The 23,588-nt window shown below is 42.4% G+C and overlaps 2 protein-coding genes across 4 annotated transcripts in view; one reads left to right on the top strand and one right to left on the bottom strand.

Moving 5' to 3' along the window:
* The first annotated feature begins 1,829 nt into the window (after positions 1 to 1,829).
* si:dkey-246e1.3 lies at positions 1,830 to 6,224 on the top strand. 2 transcript variants are annotated; one of them, XM_037534351.1, is made up of 3 exons: positions 1,830 to 2,622; positions 3,546 to 3,645; positions 3,766 to 6,224. In XM_037534351.1, exons 1-3 carry the CDS (start codon positions 2,535 to 2,537, stop codon positions 4,079 to 4,081), a joined length of 504 nt encoding a protein of 167 aa, XP_037390248.1. In that variant the 5' UTR covers positions 1,830 to 2,534; the 3' UTR covers positions 4,082 to 6,224. The 2 variants fall into 2 exon arrangements, with proteins under 2 accessions (XP_037390248.1, XP_037390249.1); XM_037534352.1 differs by having other exon boundaries at positions 3,546 to 3,642.
* A 383-nt stretch (positions 6,225 to 6,607) lies between these two features.
* xpnpep1 (X-prolyl aminopeptidase (aminopeptidase P) 1, soluble) overlaps positions 6,608 to 23,588 on the bottom strand; it is a 33,537-nt gene continuing 16,556 nt past the window's right edge. For both annotated transcript variants that reach the window (XM_017719706.2, XM_017719705.2), the window contains exons 10-20: positions 20,855 to 20,944; positions 20,595 to 20,645; positions 19,688 to 19,746; positions 18,682 to 18,759; positions 17,262 to 17,333; positions 15,333 to 15,393; positions 14,565 to 14,634; positions 11,786 to 11,959; positions 9,658 to 9,734; positions 9,348 to 9,446; positions 6,608 to 6,925 (exon numbers count right to left, since the gene is read on the bottom strand). In XM_017719706.2, coding sequence (XP_017575195.1) covers positions 6,806 to 6,925; positions 9,348 to 9,446; positions 9,658 to 9,734; positions 11,786 to 11,959; positions 14,565 to 14,634; positions 15,333 to 15,393; positions 17,262 to 17,333; positions 18,682 to 18,759; positions 19,688 to 19,746; positions 20,595 to 20,645; positions 20,855 to 20,944 — 951 coding nt within the window. In that variant the 3' untranslated portion in view covers positions 6,608 to 6,805. The remainder of the gene's footprint in view (positions 6,926 to 9,347; positions 9,447 to 9,657; positions 9,735 to 11,785; positions 11,960 to 14,564; positions 14,635 to 15,332; positions 15,394 to 17,261; positions 17,334 to 18,681; positions 18,760 to 19,687; positions 19,747 to 20,594; positions 20,646 to 20,854; positions 20,945 to 23,588) is intronic.

The following is a 23,588-nucleotide window of genomic DNA, read 5'->3' on the forward strand; positions in this document are numbered from 1 at the left end:
GAAATACAGAGGTTCTGTATGTGGGCGGAGCCTTATTTTAGCCACACCCCTGCATTTTAGATAATAAATTTTTTTATGCTTTTTTAAAAATCTAAAAGTTTAAAGTGATGTTGAAAGATTTCGATTTGTTTTTATAGTTTTCTTTTTCCAAAGAGTTTTAGTCGGTGGGCGGAGCCTTATTTTAGCCACGCCCCTGCATTTTTGTGCAGGAAGTGAGGCTGCATCCCTGTACCTCATGGCCACATTGTGAGCAGATAGATCCCATTGTTGTGAAGTAAATGTGTCCCAAAGTCTGAAAATCAGTGTGGAACATTAAGAATGGTCACTAGCAAAACACAATTATTTCTGCAATTAAGTCAACTACTTTGCATTTTAATGAAAAATGGTATCATTTTCTTTCTTCTGTATACAGCTGTTTGGAGCTGTGTTTGCTGGTCATGTACTGGCTAGTGTTTTTCAGCTCTGCTCAAAATGCGCTAAATGGTCACTTCTGAAACCTTTGGTAAAGTTTTAACAGTGTTAGTAGTTCAGTAGTAATGTTTTTGATACCTTGAAGAGTGACGTTAAAAGATTTCGATTTCTGAGTTGGCTCAAAAAATGTCATCCCACATTTTCATGTAACAACATCATAAAATTCGCTTTCCTAGGCTTTAGGCTATAAACTACTCCATCTGTTATACTACTGACTACTGAAACAGCTTTTATCTGCTAGCTGGTTAGTTAGCATGCTAAATGCTATTCCTCCAACAAGAACAAAAAGAAAGCTCTTTCACCACGATTCTACACCAAGTTTACAGCCAGACAAAGCACTTACACACGTTACTTACATTGTGCTCAAACTATATGGACAAAAATTTTGCGACACCCCTTCTAATTATTGATTTCACACCCATTACTAACAGGTGGATAAAATCAAGCACACAGCCTTGTAGTCTTGATGAGCAAACACTGGCAGTAGAATGGGTTGTACTGATGAGCTCAGTAGGATCAATAGGATGTCCCCTCTGCCACAAGCCAATCTGTGGAATTTCTGTCCTGCTAGATCTGCCCTAGACAACTGTAAGTGCTATTATTGTGAAATGGAAGCACCTAGGAGCAATGCTAGCTCAGCCAGGAAGCAGTAGAGCCCGCAAACTATATAAACTTTATAAACTATATAAAGACTTATGCTCAAAAGTCCTCAAAAAATGGTTTTGCATTGCAAAGTTTGCACGGCTAGCTGATTGGATCACTGAGGCAAACCTGCCGAATGCCAGTGCACCATATTTGAGTAACCTGCTCCTCACTGTCGCCTCCACTTCTGCTGCGAGTTGACGTTTGTTTAACGTAGTAGTGACTCTCATCTGAGTGACAAGTCAAAGTGGGTGAGGGCACGTTGAAGAAAAAAAATTGAACATGAACTAGAGTTTTAGTCTGTAGGCGGAGCCTTATTTTAGCCACACCCCTGCATTTTAGAGCAGGAAATGAGGCTGCATCCTTGTCCCTCGTGGCCACATGTTGAGCAGTCAGATCCCATTCTTTAAAGTAAATGTGTCTGAATATCAGTGTGGAACATTAACAACCGTCACTAATGAAACACATTTGGTCAACTTGAGTTATAATGGAAATTCTTATGATTTTATGTGTGTGTAACTGTTCAAAACTATGTTTGCTAGTCATGTACTGGCTTTTGTTTTTTTTAGTTCTGCTCAAAGTGAGTTAAAACAGTCACCACTGAAACGGACACTACTGACACATTTAGGAAAGTTTCAGTAGTGTTATGTTTGTTTTGGTAATGACGAAATGGAATCATTTATTTGAACAGAATACACATAATGAAGGCACTGGTTCACTTGTTCACTCAAAAATCCAAGTCAGATATGTTTTAATTTGGTAAAATGATCCATATAAGAGTTCATTTTTTATATACTAAGGGTTTCAACACATTTTCCATATTTTCCAAGACTACTGTGTACATTCATTCATACAAGTTGCGAGAACCTAAGAATGAATGACACTGGTCATTCCAAGGCAACTCACCTTGGGCCTCTCTAGCCACATTATGGACTTCCTTGAAAAAAATCAAACCTCACTTTCACTCATGAAACATCTAGGCTCTGAGCCACATCTAGGCTCTGAGTAGGACTACATTTATGGCTCAAATAGTAACTAAATATAAATACAACACTAAGCACAGCATTTCCCTTTAAATCAACTGCTATTCTTTCCAGCACCAGTTTCATTCTCTGGCCATAACCCTCATTTGCAGGATGAAATGTGTTGCACTGCCTTTAAAATGGTACAAAAGCTCGGCCTGTGTAGGCCTCGTGCTTTGGGTGGCCGTTTGCTGCCCCTTTTAAACGTTCGCTTAGGGGTCCCCAGTTCAGTCTGAATGAGCTGAATCCCACAAACAAGGGACAAAGAATTGGGGCGACGGATGGGTAGGGGGCGTTTCCAGGGTAACCCATCTAAAGCCCGCTAAAGTCACATGGTCCACAGCTATTGTCTGCTCGACCTTGCACACTCTGTCTTATTTTGGGATAGCCACTGGCACCATGAGTGCCAGCCTGAGCACTGCGAGTATTGGCCCCTCTCTAAACGGAACGACCGGGCAGGACGCCGAGACCAGAGCTGCTATCCATGGTGAGTCTATCCAGCACCGGAGGAACAGAGTGACCGCACACCCTGCTCGGATCCGTAGTTTAGCTTCTTAACCTTAGTTTTTCTAAAAAATGACTCAGATGAGACTTTTATATATTTCTGAAACACTGAGCCACTGATATGTTCAATTGTTTTTACGCTCATTGTCCATTTTATCAGCTCCACTTACTGTGTTGCTGCACTTTGTAGTTCTACAGTTACAGACTGTAGTCCATCTGTTTCTCTGATATTCTGTTACCCTGTTCTTCAGTGGTCAGGACCCCCATGGACCCTCTCAGAGCAGGGTTGGGTGGTGGATCATTCTCAGCACTGCAGTAACAGCGATGTGGTGGTGGTGTGTTAGTGTGTGTTGCACTGGTACGAGTGGATCAGACACAGCAGTGCTGCTGGAGTTTTTAACCACTGTGTCCACTCACTCTCCACTCTATTAGACACGCCTACCTTGTCGGTCCACCTTGTAGATGTAAAGTCAGAGACGACAGCTCATCTGCTGCTGCACAGTTTGTGTTGGTCATCCTCTAGTCCTTCATCAGTGGTCACAGGACGCTGCTGGCTGGATGTTTTTGGTTGGTGGGCTATTCTCAGTCCAGCAGTGACACTGAGGTGTTTAAAAACTCCAGCAGCACTGCTGTGTCTGATCTACTCAGACCAGCGCAACACACACCAACACACCACCACCCACATCAGTGTTACTGCAGTGCTGAGAATAATGGAGAGTTATGATGGCTGTTTCCAAACCAATTTCTTTTTATTTATGTGAAATTTCTTATTTATTATGTGAGATACAAACTACTAAAAGGTAAGATTTAGATACCAAACATCTCAAACTTTTCCATTAAGATTTTTACACCGCACCGAAGAGTCAGCCTGTACTTATTAAGCTTCGACTCTTTTCCACTGTGTAGAATTCAGAGTGTTCAACATGGTTATCCTGTCCCTGGCCGTGTGTGTCCTCACGATCACGGCGGTCATATGCTGCGTGTCCTACTACAGCCGCAGGAGGTGGTCGGTCTTTTTTCTTGGATTTGCATATTCATTTTCACATTCCATTGACGGTCACATCATTGACATTGACATTATTATGCATGGAAGTGACCAACTGTTAGCATGTCTCGTCTCCCGCAGGTGGTGTAAGCGTACAGGTGCGAATGAGTGCACTGGGGGCGGGGACTCTGGAGCAGAGCTAGTGGATATGAAGGTCACAAAGAAGAGACGGAGCTTCCGGAACCCTCTGGCACTGCTCCGGAGACAGGAGTCGACCAGAGTCAACTCCCGCATCTACTACATTTACAGCAACCCTCTACCTGTCGGACACCCAGAGGACGAACCATCGACACCTGAAACACCCGACACTCTCACTCCTCTCACACTGCGGGACTGTGCCAAGGACCCCGAGAGTGGTATAGTCCTGGACCCACCCATATTCTACATGCAGCTGTAGAGCCAACTGGAATATTCCATCTGGAAAAGGGATAGGGGTTCTGTTGTTTAGATGCAAAGCACCTCATGGATTTGCTAATGCTGCCTTCATGAGTTCAGCTGGAATTGGGACGTTTCTGACTTACGAGTCCGATGGCTTTCAAGCTCAAAATTCCCAGTTTTAATTCCACGTCACTTCAACATAATGGCACTCGTGGCGCAATGTAAGAACAGGAAATAGCAATTTTTGTTGTCATTATATAAAGACATTTTGTTTCCTGTAAGTGCAATTCTTCACATGCTTTGAGATCCATAAATACTTGAGACAACTTGGATCACCGGAAAATTGGCAAGACTTCGGATCAAGCTGTGCACTTTTGCTTCATTTTGGTGCAACTAATATTGAATTAGTGTAAGAGATGTACTTTTTTTAAAATAAGCTTTTTACAGTCACACAAAATCTGTTACCTTACAGTGAGTATCCTGTTTTTTCCCTGACCTCAAACAGTGAAGTCATGTGAACGTTGATGTGGGAAGTCATAAAAATAGGAGTTCTCAGTTGCCATGAATGCAGCATAACAGCAAAACCCACATTGAGCAATCTGAAGATTCTCCACAAGGGGGAGCTATTCATCTTATTCACAGGGGAGCCAAGTCAAACACACGGTGGGAACACAGTAATTAGTCAGCTGAGCTGGAAGTTACAGCCACAATTTAAAAAGGCAAGGCCTGGTGCAGTTAAAACACTGTAGCTGGACTAATTTAGCTAGGTTAGCTAGCAATGAGGGTAAGGCAGTTAGTTAGTATTAAGGTTAGAGCGTGAAAGCTAACTCGGCATCCTAGCTTGCCAACCCAACTGAGCGGTATTTGTCACTTTTTGGAACTTGTCATTCGTTGAATTTTTGCTCCACTTTAGCATTTCTGCTGATTCAATACCTTTTCCTACTCTGTTTATGGGAAAATTGGCAAATTGACCCCCATGTGAATAAGGTTAACATTTAATTCAATTACTGAAAGGGAGAAAAGCAGCACAAGCGCACATCAGCAGGGTATCTTGAATGCATGTACACTATATGGCCAAAAGTATGTGGAAACCCTCCTAATTATCGAGCTCAGGTGTTCGTCATACCCATTGCTAATTGCTAAATGTATAAAACCATGCAATCTAGTAACAGAATGGGAGGCACTCGTGAGGATGCCACCCTTGCCACAAAAATTTCTGCTCTGCTAGATCTGCCCTGGTCAACCGTAAGTGCTATTATTGTAAAATGAACACATCTAGGAGCAACAGACCAAGCAAACTCAATGCCAAATCGGCTATATTCTCTTGCATAAGTCACTACACAGTTTCTAACTGCCCCTGAAAGCAACATCAGCACAAGAAATGTGTGCAAAGCTTCACAAAACGGGTTTCCATAGCCGAGCCCAAGATCACTATGTGCAATGCCAAGCGTCGAGTGGTGTAAAGTGGAGTGGAAAAATCTGAAGTGATACAGTCTGGCAGTCTGATGCACAAATCTTGGTTTCGGGGATGCCAGGAGAACACTACCTACCCAGAATGCATAGTGCCAACAGTAAAGTTTGGTGGAGGAGGGATAATGAGCTGCAGCTGTTTTTCATGGTTTGGGCCCTTTTGTTCTGGAGATGTCAATGCTACAGCATTCAAAAACATTTTAGACAGTTATATGTTTCAAATTTTGTGGCAACAGTTTGGGGAAGCCCCTTTCCTGTTCCAGCATGACCCTGTGCACAGTGCAAGGTATATAAAGCCCAGGTTTGACAAGTGTAATATGGAGGAACTCCAGAGGAGTTGATGCACAGATCCCTGACCTCAACTGCTCTGAACACCTTTGGGATGAATAGAACATACATTCTGAATCAGGCCTACTTGTCCAACATCAGTGCCTGACCTCACAGAATGGGCACTCTAAAATCTTGTGGAAAGCTTTGCATAAGAGTGGAGGCTGTTATAGTCGCAAAGAGGAACTCCATATTAATGCCAATGCTTTTAGAATGGAATGTCCAATATGCTTATATAGCAGTCATAGGCTGGAGGTTACGGAACCAGCCTCGTGACCGGAAGGTCGCCGGTTCAATCCCCAGTTCAATCCACAGCACATGACTGAGGTGTCCTTGAGCAAGACACCTAACCCCCAGCTGCTCCCCGGGCGCTGCGGACTGGGCTGCCCACCGCTCTGGGCAAGTGTGCTCACTGCCTCCTAGTGCATGTGTGCTCACTAGAGTGTATGCGGTGTTTCACTTCACGGATGGGTTAAATGCGGAGGTGAAATTTCCCCGTTGTGGGACTAATAAGGGTCACTTAATAAGTGTAATCATCAGGTGTCCACATACTTTTGGCCACAGAGTCTATGTTTGACATCAGAAATTGCATTATATGAAGTAAGAGGCCCGAAACATTCCCTTCCTAAGCAAACTAAGTTGATGGGAATGACCATAGGCAAGAATAGCATGGAAGTGTGGTGCTTTGCATCAGTGACACCAGGTTTAGACTTACAACTGGAAAACTTAAGCAGAGCAAAGAGCCTGGTTTCCACGTATCTCTCTGTTTTATTGGCTCATAAAAGAAGCGAATATGCATGTGCTTTACAAAGTAGGCATAGAGAGAAGCACACCGACCAGAGAACCAGACAGAGAGAGAAAGAGTTCAGTAAGACAAAGACCAAAAAACTCACTTCTGAGCATAATGATTAGGATTGGGTTAAATAAAAATAAACCAACTATTCTTTCAGACGATTGGCTGGGTTTCTTGGATCAGCCAATCCAGGGCCTCCTTCCTGCCCTGACGCTCCAGCTCAGCCCCAATCGTCTCTCTGCATTTCCTGTGGTAATGGTTCAGCCAGTCACGCTGCAGCGGGAGAAAAACATTGACTTGTTTAAGGACTCAAATATCATTTTTTGTGATACATTCAGTATCCAGTGTACATCTGATCTTTCTTCAAGTCTACACAGCAAACAAACTGGATTCTTCACATTTCTGGTGTGGTGAAAATGTATATGTTGAGTGTTATATAGCTGCACCGATCAGGCGTAACATTCTGACCACCTCCTTGTTTCTACACTCATTGTCCACTTTATCAGCTCCACTTACTGTATAGCTGCACTTTGTAGTTCTACAGTTACAGACTGTAGTCCATCTGTTTCTCTGATACACTGTTACCCTGTTCTTCAGTGGTCAGGACCCCCATGGACCCTCACAGAGCAGGTACTATTTGGGTGGTAGATCATTCTCAGCACTGCAGTAACATTGACGTCATGGTGATGTGTTAGTGTGTGTTGTGCTGATATCAAAAATATCCAGCCAACAGCGTCCTGTGCAGCAGCAGATGAGCTGTCATCTCTGACTTTACATCTACAAAGTGGACTGACAAGACAGGAGTGTCTAATAGAGTGGACAGTGAGTGGACACAGTGTTTAAAAACTCCAGCAGCACTGCTGTGTCTGATCCACTCAGACCAGCACAACACACACTAATTTTATTCGAAGAATTCACAAGAATTTTTCCCCAATGCTGAAATTATTCAACTTAACCAGAACATTATTAACTGTAGCTCTTCAAAATTATAATGGCACTTTATACACATTTCTATGCACATTTATACACAAGCTTTACTTTCTGTTTAAATAATAATCACTAACTGTAACCATGGTGATACACAGTGAATAATATTTTTGTAAATAAAGATGATGAAGCAATTCTTGCACTGCTAGTTTGGGGTCAGTGTGGGCACAAATCTACATCATTTTCCCCTCTTATGCCAAATGTAGCTAAATGTTCCGTTAGTTTTTCATCGCTGAAAATAGGAGCAGAGGCCTAAATATATAATATTGGCTTTAAATATGATATATAAATATCTTCTTATTCTCAATTTCTATAAAGAATAGCATCTCTCTCAGTGTCAGAAACATTTACATTTATGGCATTTGGCTGACGCTCTTATCCAGAGCGACTTACAATTTGATCATTTTACACAGGGAGGCCAAGGTGGTGTTGGGAGTCTTGCCCAAGGACTCTTATTGATATAGTGTAGGGTGTTTGCCCAGGTGGGGATTGAACCCCAGTATACAGTGTAGAAGGCAGAGGTGTTACCCACTACACTAACCAACCACCCAGAAACCACAGAGGCAAGTCTATTTGAGATCATTCAGATCAACCTAAAATCAAAATTGATCTTCCTGTAATCTTATTGGTTAGAAATAATATTAACCACTAATATGTTTCACCTCCCCCTCCTAGGCCCTAGAGAGCAGACACTCAACTAGATCAGAGACCCTCCCTGACATCGTCAGAGCAGAGACGACTTGAATTGGACTCGCACTTGACTGCCTCGTGACTTGACTCCGACTCACAACCTGACTCGAATTCATCGCAACCTGACTCAGACTCATGCTTGACTGGCTCACAACTTGACTCAGACTTAACTGACTTGTGACTTGACTTGGAGACTCAAGACCTGAATTGGAGTCACACCTCAGAAATTTGACTCAATTTACGCTACTCGGACTCGAACCTCAGAGACTCTACTTGAACCCGAACCTCCGAGACCAAACTGTGCCTCGCACCTCAGAGACTCGGGACACAACTCAGACTCACAAACCTGGAGACATCAGACTCAAATCGGACTCCTGGAGACTCGAACTCGCACCCCAGAGAGACTCGACTGAGACCCGCACTCCTGAGACCCCAACCGGACTCGCAACCCAGAGACCCCAACCGGACTCGCAACCCAGAGACCCCAACCGGACTCGCAACCCAGAGACCCCAACCGGACTCGCAACCCAGAGACCCCAACCGGACTCGCAACCCAGAGACCCGAACCGGACACGCAACCCAGAGACTTGAGACTCAACTCAGAATCGCAACCTGGAGACTCAACTGGGACTCGCAACATGGAGACATGAGACAAGACTTTGACTCCTGGAGATTGATACTCACACGCCCTTGCAACCCTGAGACTGACACTGCAAAGACTTGACTTGGACCCACAACCCATAGGCTCAAGACTTGACTCAGATTCACAACGCAGAGATACAAGACTCGACTGTGACTTGCACCTCAAAGACATGTGACTATCTCTGCATCATGGTAAGGAAGTAAAATGACTTATGACTTAAGCATGAAATCCACATCATAGTTTGTGAAATATAACCTTCTACTGCTGGTTGGAGCTGCAAAGCTCAAGTGCAAAACTAAGCGAACTTTATTGACTGATATGCTAAGTTTGGGGTTAGAGGAAAAGTGTGTACGTTTAATGTAATGAGTGTTTCACCTCTTTCTGTGTGAGAAGTTCGGCGTTGATCATCTTCTGCTGAATGGGGACGAGTGTGAGCGGCTCAAAAGTCAGACTGCCTCTGTTCCTGTAGTTATACTGAGAAAATGAGAGACAGAAAGAGTAACCACAGAGTTCAAACTACAGGCCAAAAAGCAATTTTAAAAATCCCGAGAACTTTCCCCACAACTGTAAATGCACTTCTCTAATGGGACAAACCACAATACTGATGAAGTCAGAAATGTCAAACTCTATTTTTCATTCCTTGCTGCAAAGTGTCCAGATGATGACGTTTCATAAGGGTTCTTACTTTAGGCTTTGTGGGAACAACCAGAACAACGTTTTCCAGTCGAATGCCAAAGGAGCCGTCCTCATAATATCCAGGCTCTAAAGAAAAAAACATCATGAGATCTGTTCTACGTCTTTAATTCATTACAGCAAACGAAAGAGATGTAGCAGAGCCACCTAGTGACAGGAGATATTCATGAACGCAAGTACGACCTAACTCATAGATATAGATAAACAGATATACACCTAGATGCCGCGTTGGGTCCAGCCAGGCACGTCAATGGTGCCACCATTTTGGGGAGGTCAACATCTCTGCTGGACTGCATTCAGTTACAGAGCGGCAGTTTAGGAAAGATATTGTCCAGAATTCCACTATTTCAGGAATATTGCTCTCAGAAAGCGGGATAGGATTATATAACAGAGGGAACGCAGTGATCCACGCTCATGTCTGTGTGGTGTTTGTGTAGATGTGGTCGTGTGGTTGGTGAAGCTCAAAGAACCTGTTGATGTGGTTGTTTCTCCTCTGGTTTTATATGAAGCTTATTTCATTTAATGGTCTATTCAGGGGGTCTTAACTTGATGTAGTAGTTTTTTTATTTACAGTGATGGTTAAAGCTTTGTAGCTGGGTAAGTTACAGCGTTCATTAATATGTGTAGACATTTCATAATAGATTAGCATCAGCACCTTTTTACACAAAGCTGAAGTCAGCTTCATATTTGCCAGCTTCTTCTTTTAATTTTCCTGTTCCACCTTAAATGGTGCAGCAGCCACTTTCTGGTGCCTGGAGCTGCACCATTTAAGGTGGAATGGGAAAATTTGCACAAGCATCTGTCTGAGACCCCATTTAAGGTGGAATTTGCTGATGCGTGTGGGTCAAGTGCGATACTTTCCTGCTGGTCTGGATGGCTAATTAGCACGAGAGCAGCAGTGCAGTCTAGATTAATCTGTGTATGAGGATTAAAAAGAAAACAAATTTGGTGAAAATCGGTTGAGTAATAAGAAGCTGTGGCTGATGTAATCCTGAAATTCTTCGCCTCTCAGAACAAGTGAATCTGTTCACAAGCGGATCTTGACCTCTCCAACATGGCGGACTCGCAGATGTATCGCCGCAGATAGAGAACGACAGACAACGCGGCATCTAGATTTGTACATCTATGACCAAACTGCCCATCAAATGTACCCTTTGAACCTTTCTAAGTAATTGAGGTTTTGTTTTGTAACATTGCTAAGAATATATAAGAACAGCCACTAATTAGCATTAAATAAACCACAGCTGATATTACGCTAATTTGTGGCTATCATTTTCCATTCAAGGTTAGCCGCATTAGCATGTCTGGTCTGTTGCTTTATCAAAACACCTACTGCACCTTTAAACTGACCAATAAACACAAGCTATTGTAGATGCTTAAGACACTCTTGGCATTTAAGAAAGTTCATTATGGCAACAATGCCCAATCATACCATAACACCATAAAATCCAAAAAAGCACCATATAATCACATTTCGAAAACACAATCCTTTTCTTGAAAACAAGACCAAACAAATCCAACTAATACTTAGTGAAACGTACAACTCAAAATTGACAAATACTGTAAATTAATACAATTTCATTTGGTATTTGGAATATATGGTAATAACAGCATCATAATAAAAATTCCTGATCATGTGATATCATACAATATGTATCCTTTCAAAGTAAAAGACCCCTTTTCCACATTTAGATGGCTAAACACAGATTTCAGATTACTGCTTTTCAGCAAAACTGAGATAAAGTAATTGTTGCCATAAGGCAACACCGTGTGGTAGAGGGTTATGTAGCTGTTGAGAAGTGGCTACTGAACTACTAAAAGGAAGAACATTTGCAAATAAGAGTCTGCTGGTGTTCTCAGATCAATAGACTGAGTCCAGACTTTAACATAACGTAATGTGCTTGTAATTTCCTAGATAAACAGATAAAAAAGCGCAACTTCTAGGACTAAACTTTGGACGTTTTCCTGCAAGTTTCTTCTAAAAACTGGAGGTACGACTCTTTAAAAGCATGAATGCTATAATAAAGGCAAAGAGTGGACACACTACATACTGAAAACTGATATATTTAGCTACTGAGTTAATGAGCCACATCCACGTCCGAGTGTGTGTGTCTCTGTACCATCGCTGAGGATCATCCCGGCCTCCAGCGGTTCATCTGCGAAGGTTTTGTAGCTGATTCCGCAGGGACCCTCGTGTACATTGAGGAAGCAGCCCACACCATGACCCGTGCCGTGCAGGTAATCCAGCCCGGAATCCCACAGAGCCGCACGCGCAAACGAGTCCAGCAGGTGACCTACGCACACACAAAAACATTGTATGAAGGCCACGGGTCTCTCAAATGCAGGGAAGGAGATGTTTATCTCTGAAAGTCCATTCGTCAGTCACAATGTCCTCTCTAACTAAGCTATAGTTAGCTTAGCCAAAACGTCACAGCACACCAAACCCCAATTCGCCTTTCTGTCCCTCCAGAATCGAGTGAGGAATCACTGAGGAAGCAGCCCAGGCTAACCACCTCATTACTCTTAGTTTTCAGCAATGTTGAACTTTTATCAATTGTTATATGGTTTGATTTATTGAATGAGGGCTTGAAAACTGTGGGATCACATGTTTGGTGATCACATAAGCGAACTGCTTACTTTGTTTTTTGATTTTGTAATAACGCAGGTTAAAAAAACCAAGTGTTAAGTTAAATGATCTTTATTAGTCCCACAACGGGGAAATTTCACCTCTGCATTTAACCCATCCGTGAAGTGAAACAGCACATACGCTCTAGTGAGCACACACACACACTAGGGGGCAGTGAGCACACTTGCCCAGAGCAGTGGGCAGCCCTATCCACAAGGCCTGGGGAGCAGTTGGGGGTTAGGTGTCTTGCTCAAGGACACCTCAGTCATGTACTGTTGGTGCTGGAGATCGAACCGGCGACCTTCCGATTACAGGGCCAGTTCCTTAACCTCCAGCCCACGACTGCCTCCACAAAACTTAAATCAATGCAAGCTAATGACTCGTGCTTACTTGGAATTCCTCGTTCATGGGGAAGATTTGCAATCCCAGTCACAAACAGGGTTCATGGGATTAGCCCGCGCCTGTCGGCAGAGGGGCGGTGCGACCCGCTGATCTATCCATTGTGGCGCGTGTGCGGCCCTGGACATTTAAGGGCATCACAGACCCCTTATCCCTCTAAGAAGTTAGAATGCCGACCACGGGGGCAGCATAACTATTTAGCACAAGGGATCCTCATTCGTTATCGGAATTAACCAGACAAATCGCTCCACCAACTAAGAACAGCAATGCACCACCAGCCACAGAGCGTCAGAAAAGCTTTTGTCCCTTACAACATTTACAACCACCCCCAGTAATACAGGGTACCGTGGTAATATTTGGAGGCGGTTCGAAGGTTTTAAAACAAGGATACAGCCCAACCATAGATACTGACATTGTCTGTCTTACAAGGATTTTATACTTTAATGACTTTTAAATCATTTAACATCTATTTATTTTGTGGAATGATCTTCACTGTCTGGCTGGGAATTGCCATGAACATAAATGAGAAACCGTCGACTTTAGTTTGGCTCAAACAAGCAGTAGTTATAAATAAAATTGCAAATACGAGGGATGCAAACATTTTGCCGCTGGCCAAGCAGCAAATCAGAGTGGGACAGTCTGGCTAATTCTGGCACACTTATTAAAATTACGTTGTTGATTAATTTGCCTCTGTAAAATAAACAAAGTAACTGATCAGTGATGTAGAGGTCTGCGTTGGACCGTTTTTTTCTGAAATGTTTTGTCCCGCTCCCACCCGCACAGTTCCATCAAGGCGAACTGACATCCAATATCAGACATAGTCTAATCACAAATATATCACTGTCTTCTGAAATAACACAACAGTCATGGTCATCAGGCCAGTTTCATCAGGCAGCTGTGGCCTTCAGACTGAAGGCCTCTGCATTTCTGTAGGCTAAGAAAATTTTACAATGGCTTCATTCATTTAAGCTGTTTTAATGTTAGCATTTCATATTGTTTACACACACACACACACACACACACACACACACACACACACACACACACACATATATGTGATTTAGTGATGGTCTACTTTATTTAAGCTTTTCATTCATTTGCAGGATCTCTCTTCACTCCGGCAGTGACTTTCGCCTCTTGTCGCCCAAATCACTGACCACTCATTGTCTGTGGGCATTCCTGAACTCAGGCAGACTGTGGGTTGCCATGGCTTCACTGACGCCAAGCACAAATCAGATGCGCTGCCGCTAGAAAAGAACATTGTGAAGAGAAACCACTTGTGTGCTTATTTTTATTTAATCCCTGTGTCTGTTCAGTCAGTTTTTCTGTTACCGTCTATTTGCGACCACCACCACCATTCCACCTGTAGTGGGAACAATTATCTGGGAACCAAAAATGGAGCGTACCGTTTCACAGTGCCAGAGATAAAGCGCGTACTACGCTGCTCAACGATCAATTCCTATTGTTTATCGTCACGTCACTTCACTCCTTATTTGCATAAACTTATACTCCGCTAAACCTTGTCACGTTGCCAACTTTGCATCACCAACATTTGCGCCGCCTCCTGTCGCCGGAAATTGCCAGCTCTCTCTGAAAATGAATGACCTCTGGCCGCTTTGCCCCAGCACACCACTGCCGGTGTGAACGCAGGGTAAAAGAATAGCGTCAAAATGAAGTGTGAGAGGTTTCATGTATAAAAACAATGTGCTTATTCTTGCAACTACAAGGGTTCATGTGGCACTGAAATAATCTTCACCTATTCAAATACTAATCAAATAGGTCTTACTAACTGATTCATGCTCATCTCCAACATATACCCTGTATACCTCTTGAAAACAAACTCGCTTGGTAAGAACCCTTCGTCAAAAAGGTACCTTTGGTTCCGTTGGGGAAAACTGCAGCGCTGACTGCGATGTGGCCCTTCAGAACATATGTGAAGCATTCCTGAAAAGCACAAGAAAAGCAGAAGCAGACACATTATCCTTCACTTACTGCAGAGGGAGCCAGAGGACAAGTCAAGGAACAGTAGCTGTCAGAACACATGCACCATGTATCTCAGGGTAAAGACAGGGTTCGACAGTGAGCTTGCTGCAAATCTAGGAGCACTAGATTTGAATTAAACAGAAGCACACATCGGGTTCCATCCACCGTGAGTGTCGATTAAGCTGGACAGCTTAAAGCCATGGATGGTGTTTTTTTTTTTTTTTCAAACATTTAATACACAAGAAAGTTTTTATATTTGTCTTGTGATCTTTACTGCACGGCTACAACACTCTATTCAGCAGACGCTCCTATCCAGAGTGACTTACAGTTTGATTATTTTACACAGGTAGGCAATGGTACGGTTAGGAGTCTTGCCCAAGGACTCCTATTGGTACAGTGTAAGGTGCTTGGCCAGGCAGGCTACATCGTAGAAAGCAGGGGTGTTACCCACTACACCACTACACCATACCAACCGCCACATCAAAGGCTAAAGATGGTAGTCTTACTCTAAACCAGCAGTTCTTCAGTGCGAGTCTAGACAGCTGTTTAGCAAGTTGTTGAGGCTTCTTGTGTCGTAATATTTTGCCAGGTTTGAATGCCAAATATTCACACACCACACCCTTCTGTATCAAGCGTTGCTAAATCCCGGGTTAGATTACCTTCTCATAGTCTGAGGGAGTTCCGAAGTGCACAGTACGAGTCACGTCCGTCGTTCCGTCCCTGTGAACAAGAGAAAAACATCATGTTGTGACACAGAGCAGCAGTCAGCTTATTAGCGACTCTACAGAAACCTAATTATAAAGTGAAATCTCTACATCTGTGTCTATTGGCCCATAAAAACAGGTCAGCAAATAGGCTTTTCTCCTAAAAGCTGTTCGCCAAGTCCTGTATGGTGTCTGTTGTTTGCTTCTTTTGCTCTGCGCTGAAGCTACGAGGCTAACACTAACAGAAATCAGTACACACTCACCTCAAACTGGTTCAATAATCTCAACTAGACATGCTGACACTGTGGGAGTGTTTTGTCAAGAAACATGGACACTATACAGGTAAAAAAACAGCCTGACTTCTGTCCATTTTATGTCAGGAACCACATTAGCAAGTCTGTTTTTACATTAGCTCGTAAAGTAGCTTAGCTAGTGGACACAAAAGTCTGGTAAAAAGATTCACTCAAAGGGCACGTAAAACTCTACAGGACGAGGCCACGTTAGCAGGGGTCAGTCGCATCTGCTACATGTCCACAACTCCTATCAAAAAGCTTCTCTTTTGTAAAGAACAGGCTCAGGCCACGCTACACATCGTGCATTGCCTTGTGAAATGAGCTAGCTAAACTGCTAACCATAAACAGTGACAACAAAACACTGAATATAACCATATCAGATAATTAGATACTCGCAGGTTGCAATGAGGTGACTTGAGTGCAGCTGCAGTTAGACCAGAAGCTAACACAGCAGTGAGCAGTGAGTCTAAATCGCAAACCCTAAACAGTAAAAACAACAAACTTTAACGTATTTACTTCAGATAACGTATCGCGCCACAGTACAGTAGAGATCGGGCACGGTTGGCAGTGAGGTGAATTTCGTGCAGCTGTGGTTACCCATAAGCTAACATCGCAGTTAGCAAACTCGCTAACCCATCTAGGACAAAACAGCAAAACCACAAAAGTAAATATAATAAAGTATCAGGCAATCTCTCTGTCTATTCATAGGCCGTGGGAAAGAATTGGTAAAAGATTTGTACTTAGACACTGTTTAGCGTTCAGTGCTACAATATGAAGGGCTGTGCTTTCAAAGGTCACCACAGCCAAAGAAGGTGCACTACCGGACGAAGACACGAAATCGTGTGTCAAAGAAACGTATTCGCCCCAAGAGAGAAAATCTGCTAGCCAATGCAGTACGACTGGGTCTTCATGCTAAAGGAAACAGTGCTGTTGTTTAAGTGTAGATGTTTAAAAGTAGCCAGTAGCTAGTAACTAGTATGCCCCTGTACAAACAGTTAACTGAGTGTCAGCGGCACGTTTATAGTAATGAGAGGGTTAATGAAGTCACAAGCTCGTAATCCAGAGGGAGAAAACGCTCTCCATTTCTCCTAGAAGACACTGTTGGGAAGCAGTTCAAGTTTGCCGTTCGTGCCGCGTTGCTCTGGTTTAAAACAGGACAAGGCTAATGCTTGAGCATGGTGCTGAGAAACTGCAGATACAGTTTCAACAGAAAATAAAACATTTGCAGCGATGCCGTACGCCATCAAATATGTTTTTGCTATGAAAGAGTTTTTATCTAAGCTGCTTATCCTTATGGGTCATAGGGGTGTTTGGACTAGCTTAAGTCAAAATGTTCTATTATTGTAAGTGAAAAATAAGTACACAGCCTGTACAGAGTGCATATTTTAATGAATGTAACACATTAAAACATAAAACATATGTATACACACACACACACACACACACACACACACACACACCCACACACACACACCATTGCTTTAACCTTATACTAGTTGGGAAACCAGCCCGACTGTATAAAGCATCAAGCTGTATGTATATTATATTATATTATATTATATTATATACATGTGTTGTGTTGTGGTCATACATGTACTGCGCTCCAGAGTCGATCAGGTAAACTTCATTGAGAGAGAGAGTCCTGTTAGTCTCAGGAAGTGGCCTACAACAACAAAGATTACAAATTACATTACATAAGCAGCATTATAGTGCAGCCAGCAAAATGATTTTGTTAATAGGTCTAATGCTGTAATGCAGTAATCTCAATTTACTGTATTAAGGCCCATTACTTTATAAGAATTAAGAGTAACACTTTCTATGAATGTCACGTTTGTAAGCATCTATAAACACATTTCCAACATGTTATAATGCATTCATAAGGCATTATAAACATGGTTATACACATTTATAAAAATTAATTGCGCTGAATTACACTTTATAGCCATGTTTATTATACATAATGAATTATCAATATAATGCATTATAAGTAGTGTTAATAACATGTTATATTGTCAGTGCCAAAGTAGTCAGTCCCAGCTTGGAGAGCGTAAAGACAAACACACAACGTTTATTTACGTCCTGAGATATCCGGGATGTTATTTCTCAGCGCTGGTGCTGTTAGAGCTGTTCAGGGCTTCAGTCCTGAATATTCAGATGCTCCAAACAGGCCATCCAGCCTAGAATCTGAGCTACACTGAGCTTTTCTTACCCGGCGTCTCACTTTAAACACTACATTACATTACAGCAAACCAAGTACTCATGAGCTCCTTCCCTGAGCCCCCTCTGACATCATACTCAGGCCTGGAGAGGAAGAGGCAAGACAGTCAAGTGCTGTCATTGTAATTGGTTCCCTCACTGATTCACATCAAGCGCTAGAACCCTTCACCCTGTAACATCCCTACACTCCAGTAATGCTCATTACCGCTGGCGTTCTACTGGATATGCAGTGTTAAGTGAGTGCCAGGCTAACGGTGGTGCACATTAACAGTGGTGTACATTGACTTTCCCACATTGGGTGAAACACTGAGGGCAGCTCTAGTTTAAACTCTGACGTTTGAAGCCTGTAATGAGCTTTACTGTGGATGATTTAGTGTTTCAGTAAATCCTTCAGTAAATTCTTCAGCTTGAAGCCTCACTCTTAACCCTGGAGGAGGCTTTAGTCCAGTACGCTTCACTTTACTTAGAGCGGACAAATGCAGCTTATGAGCTCTTATAATGTGTTATGAACAGTACTTATAATGTCTTATGCTAACAATTAATAATGCATAATAAGCATGGCTATAACGTGTACTGCATTGTTATAACTATTTATAGCCATGTTTATGATGCCTTATGAATGTATTATAACATGCTATGAACGTGCTTATAGATGCTTACGAATGTGACGTTCATAGAAAGTGTTACAGAATTAAGCTTATATCCATTCTAAGTGCAAATGAGGAAGGGATTTAGTCCTGGTTTAAGTTCTGTAAAATAAGCATTAGTAACATGTGTAAATGGTGAGCAACTACCTGTAGTGAATGATGGCTCCGTTTGGTCCCACACTGGAAATGGTTGGAAAACTGAGGCCCACAAAGTCTTTCTGTTGACTAAAGGTGAAAAAACGATTACAAGTTTATCACAATCTCTTCTTTTACAGTGAACAGAGCTTGATTAACTCCAGAACTTACTAAGTCTACATCACTGTTGGTGGCCTTACTCTAGGGAGAACCTTAATAATTTAAACCAGAGGTCTTCAATTCCAGATGTTGAGGCTGCGCACCAGGTTGAAGTGGCACTAATCAGATTTTTTGCCCTAATGTGACTCAGATCTGGTGTTTTCAGGGCTGTGTGGACGCAAATCTGATCTTTTCAAATCTGACCTGAGCCGCTTTCAAATGTGGTTATAGATCGGATACGTATCTGATTCGTGGCCATGGGACCTTAATGTGACACTCAGATCAGAATTCTTGTGTTTTTCCACTGTGCGTGACCATCATTCAGCGTTACTCTGGCAACAGCACTGAACAGACGTTAAAGCCTGTAAACGGTGGAAAAGCAGCTCGTCTCACCTTTTTCTCCTCCTTCTGGCTCTAATAATGAAGCTGAGAGCTGATCAGAGTTAATGATCTTCTCAGCGAAGCTCGTTCTGCTCGTTAGTTTGTGCTGATGATGCAGTGATTCAGTCACGTGACGCTACTGAGTAAGAGGAGCTCCTGAGGGTCAGTTCAGGACGATGGTTCATCACATTAATGACAGATTTGAGTCACTTACTTAAACGAGTGTGAACCATCGAGTCAGAGAGTTCAGATTTGAGCAAAAAATCAGATTAGAGAAATGAAGCCTATGATGTGAACGTAGCTTAAATGATGTTTGAATGGTGACAACTGATTGGATATCTAGTGACGTCTAAACCAATCGAATCGACCTCTGCACCAACCCGAAAGCTTCTAAAACGAGCAGATCTCATAGCAGAACTCAAAGCAGCGCGGAGGAATCTGATCTGCAGTGGAGCTGTGCTCAGTGGGTTAAACGAACCTGCGGAGTTCTTCAGCTTTATCTGCGGCCGAGATCTCCGTCACTGTGCCTTTCGGAATCTATACAACCAATAAAAACAATGGGTTCAGTGATGACATACAAAATTGGCAGTGACAGTGATGAATCTAATGTGGAACAAACAGCTGCGCCCGCGAAATCTGAAATCCCTTATTCATCAAGCCCCCTAACTTACCACCCTGAGCAGCAGTTTAAGACACACTGCTGTAAAACAGCCAGTCATAATCCTGTCCATGAACTGTCCTGTTCTCTTCTCAGTGCTGAGTTTTCTTAATTCACATTTCTTGCACTTTGAGTTGTAAAAGAAATATCTTGTACTGCAGTGTAATATTTGTGATATGCAAATAATCAAAGTCAAGTCAAAGTTTATTTAAATGGTGCTTTTTACAAAAGGTGGTGTCACAAAGCAGCTTTACAGAAAAATCCAGGTCTGAGCCCCCATGAGTGGCGACAGTGGCCAGGAAAACTCCCTGAGCAAGAGGAAGAAACCTAGAGAGGAATATATATATATATATATATATATATATATATATATATATATATATATATATATGGAAATATCTATATAAATGTATAACCGTTATCAAAACAACATAATAATGGTTAATTATATAATTCCATTTACATATATTATTGTTTTATTAAAGTATTTTATGATTCATATTTCTAATATAAATAAAATGATAATTGACTAATCACACATTATCATTGCTAACAAAACATATAATTATTATATAAAATAGAATTCGACTATAATTAAATAGAAATTTTTTTACATCATTTGTTTTACCAAATTATTTATTGTTATTACTAATAACTAATGTATTATTATTATGGTTGTTATTGTTATTGTTGTTGTTAGCAGAAGATCCAGAGATGGGTGGGATACCTCTTTCTCCAGCCAGGCAAACAGCTCACAGAGCGCCACTGCATCTTTAATCTGAAACAGCGTGTTACCACAAGACAACAATCTGATAAATCTCATAACTTTTATTTAGCCAAAACTAATGCAAGAACTATGCAGCAAAGTCTAAATAATAAACACAGTGATTCTGAAATCATTAATCATTTAGTTGCCACACGCAGTCCGTGCTCAGCCTGTTCAACCTGTAATCCCTTTGTCTGCTACAAAAATCCTTTAACACTCACGTGTGCCATCCTCATGCCCTGTATCTCTGTAGGGTTCTTCACTGCTTTGGCCAGACATAAGGGTGTGTATGGGATTGGAGACCTGTGGATCTGAAAAGAGAAAAACAACAATAACTCACAAGCTGAATAAAACTGACCAAACCTCACGCTGATCTTGCTGCCTGTTCTCACAGCAACGGCCAACACAAAACCCACGTGCTGGTAGATTTCAGCATAATATTCCATAAAGGCTCATGTCTCTGGTAAGAGGAGCTGAAAAAGTACCTTTTCAAACAAGCATGAATATGAATATACAGCCATAACACCCTCTTTTTACAGCAGGGGTGGCGAGCTCAGCGAGTCAAAGGGCCATATTAGGATATATCAACAAATCTACAAGCTATTATAAGATATTTTATTGAATTTTTAATGAATGCTGTGCTATAATCTGAACTGGCTACTGTTTATTCAAAATACGCAATAACTTCAACTGTAAAATACAGACACTTGTAGTAGATCTTCAAATATTGCATGAGTACTTGAAATGTTTCAACTGGAAACGTCCCCAGGTGCTCGGCCTCTCAAACCTGCCTGCCTGCTTGAACTAGACACCGTAGAGTCCTTTCTTTGATCCAAGTTGATTAAGACGTGGGCTCACTGTCTGAGCTGCTGAGCTAATGTTGAGTGTTTATGTTGGTTGAGCTGCAGCTGAAATGCAGTCAGTGCATTTGGTGATATGTTTGGTGTGAAACTGTAGAATTCAGGTGGAACCGCTGTCCCATAGATTGCTGTTGGGGTAGGAGAGTCAGACCACATAACGTCGCAGTGCATGCTGGGGACTGTAGTGCAGCGCATTGTGAAACAGGCTAATATTAATAGAAAATTTGAATATTATCGCAGGCTGAAGAGGATCGTGTCTTGTGTTTCACACATGGGCTCTACACGGAAACAACTTTAATGTCATTTTAGTGCACAAAATCTTTTGATTTCAACACATTGAAGAAAGAAAAAAGGACGTGTTTTCATTTATACCAATCAGGCAATCATCGTTTCTACACTCACTGTCCACTTTATCAGCTCCACTTACTGTATAGCTGCACTCTGTAGTTCTACAGTTACAGACTGTAGTCCATCTGTTTCTCTGATACTCTGTAACCCTGTTCTTCAGTGGTCAGGACCCCCATGGACCCTCACAGAGCAGGTACTATTTGGGTGGTGGATCATTCTCTGGTGGATTATGGTGGTGTGTTAGTGTGTGTTGTGCTGGTACAAGTGGATCAGACACAGCAGTGCTGCTGGAGTTTTTAAACACTGTGCCCACTCACTGTCCACTCTATTAGACACTCCTACCTTGATGGTCCTCCTTGTAGATGTAAAGTCAGAGACGATAGCTCATCTGCTGTTGGTCATCCTCTAGTCCTTCATCAGTGGTCACAGGACGCTGCCCACAGGACGCTGTTGGCTGGATATTTTTGGTTGGTGGACTATTCTCAGTCCAGCTTTGACAATGAGGTGTTTAAAAACTCCTGTCTGATCCACTCAGACCAGCGCAACACACACTAACACACCACCACCACCACCACGTCAGTGTTACTGCAGTACTGAGAATGATCCACCACCCACATAGAAACGATCACAGTGCATCAGACAATAAAGACAGCAGCTTCTTTTACGCAGTGATAGGAAACACAGCAGCTCAGAGAAAACATCCATCCCACACCCTGAGCCATTTTACTGACCAACACAGACATGCACACTCACTGACTTCCCTTACAAAGACTATTTTCAATTTTCAAAATTTCAACTAAAAATCTGACCACCTTGGGAGCCACAACATTTCATGTCCATTTTATTGAAGTAGCGTTTCAGCATCTTGGCCGTAAGTACTGTATGTCTCAGTATGTGATAAAGTGCTAATGTAGACTAAAAAACTGAAAATAAACAAAAACACAGACTTACTTTGCTCTGCTTTATGCTTTGGCTCAGCTACAGCCACTTTTCTCACATCTCTGGCAGGAAACTTTCCCTCAAATGTAGATCAGTTTCTGGTAAAACGTCTCTTAACCTTTGACTTTTTACGAGGCTAAAGTCTGCTTCTTATTCGCCGGCTTCTCGTTCAAATTGTCCCGTTCTACCTTAGATGTGCCTGAGGTGCCAGAACGTATCCAACTACGCAGCCAACTGTTGCACCACCTGAGGTGGAACGGGAAAATTCGAACAAGAACATGACTTCAGCTTCGTGACTTCTTAGTATTTCACAGTTTGCCATTGTAGTCCATTCATCTCCAAATGATCAACATTCATGTTAAATCTTTCTCTCTTCGTTAGCTACTAGCTGGGCGAGACTGTTGTCTGCGGTGTCTGCGCTGATCTTCAGGGTTAAAGGGTGAATCAGCAGTTCTACGTTAACTCCAGCGTTTAAGACCATTTACTGTTAAACGGTGTTGAACGATCAGCAGAGCTTTATTTTACTGTAAAGGAGGATTATTTTAGTTTCACCTACAGATCTGACTCTGCTGTGGAGCCACAACCAGGGCAGGAAAAGAGCCGCATGTGGCTCCAGAGCCCCATGTTGCTGACTCCTGGACCACATGTTAGATTTGATAGTCTGGAGATTGTTCTCCTCGAATATCTTGTGGGAAGATGGAAGACAAATGTCTCAAATTGCTCGTCATGTTCTCTCACTCTCACCTGATACCTAGAATGCCTTGCTCGCTCGCTCTCTCTCTACCCCTGTGACTCACTTCAGATGTGG

Source organism: Pygocentrus nattereri, chromosome 25 (genome assembly GCF_015220715.1).
Source record: "Pygocentrus nattereri isolate fPygNat1 chromosome 25, fPygNat1.pri, whole genome shotgun sequence".
NCBI classification, from domain to species: domain Eukaryota; kingdom Metazoa; phylum Chordata; class Actinopteri; order Characiformes; family Serrasalmidae; genus Pygocentrus; species Pygocentrus nattereri.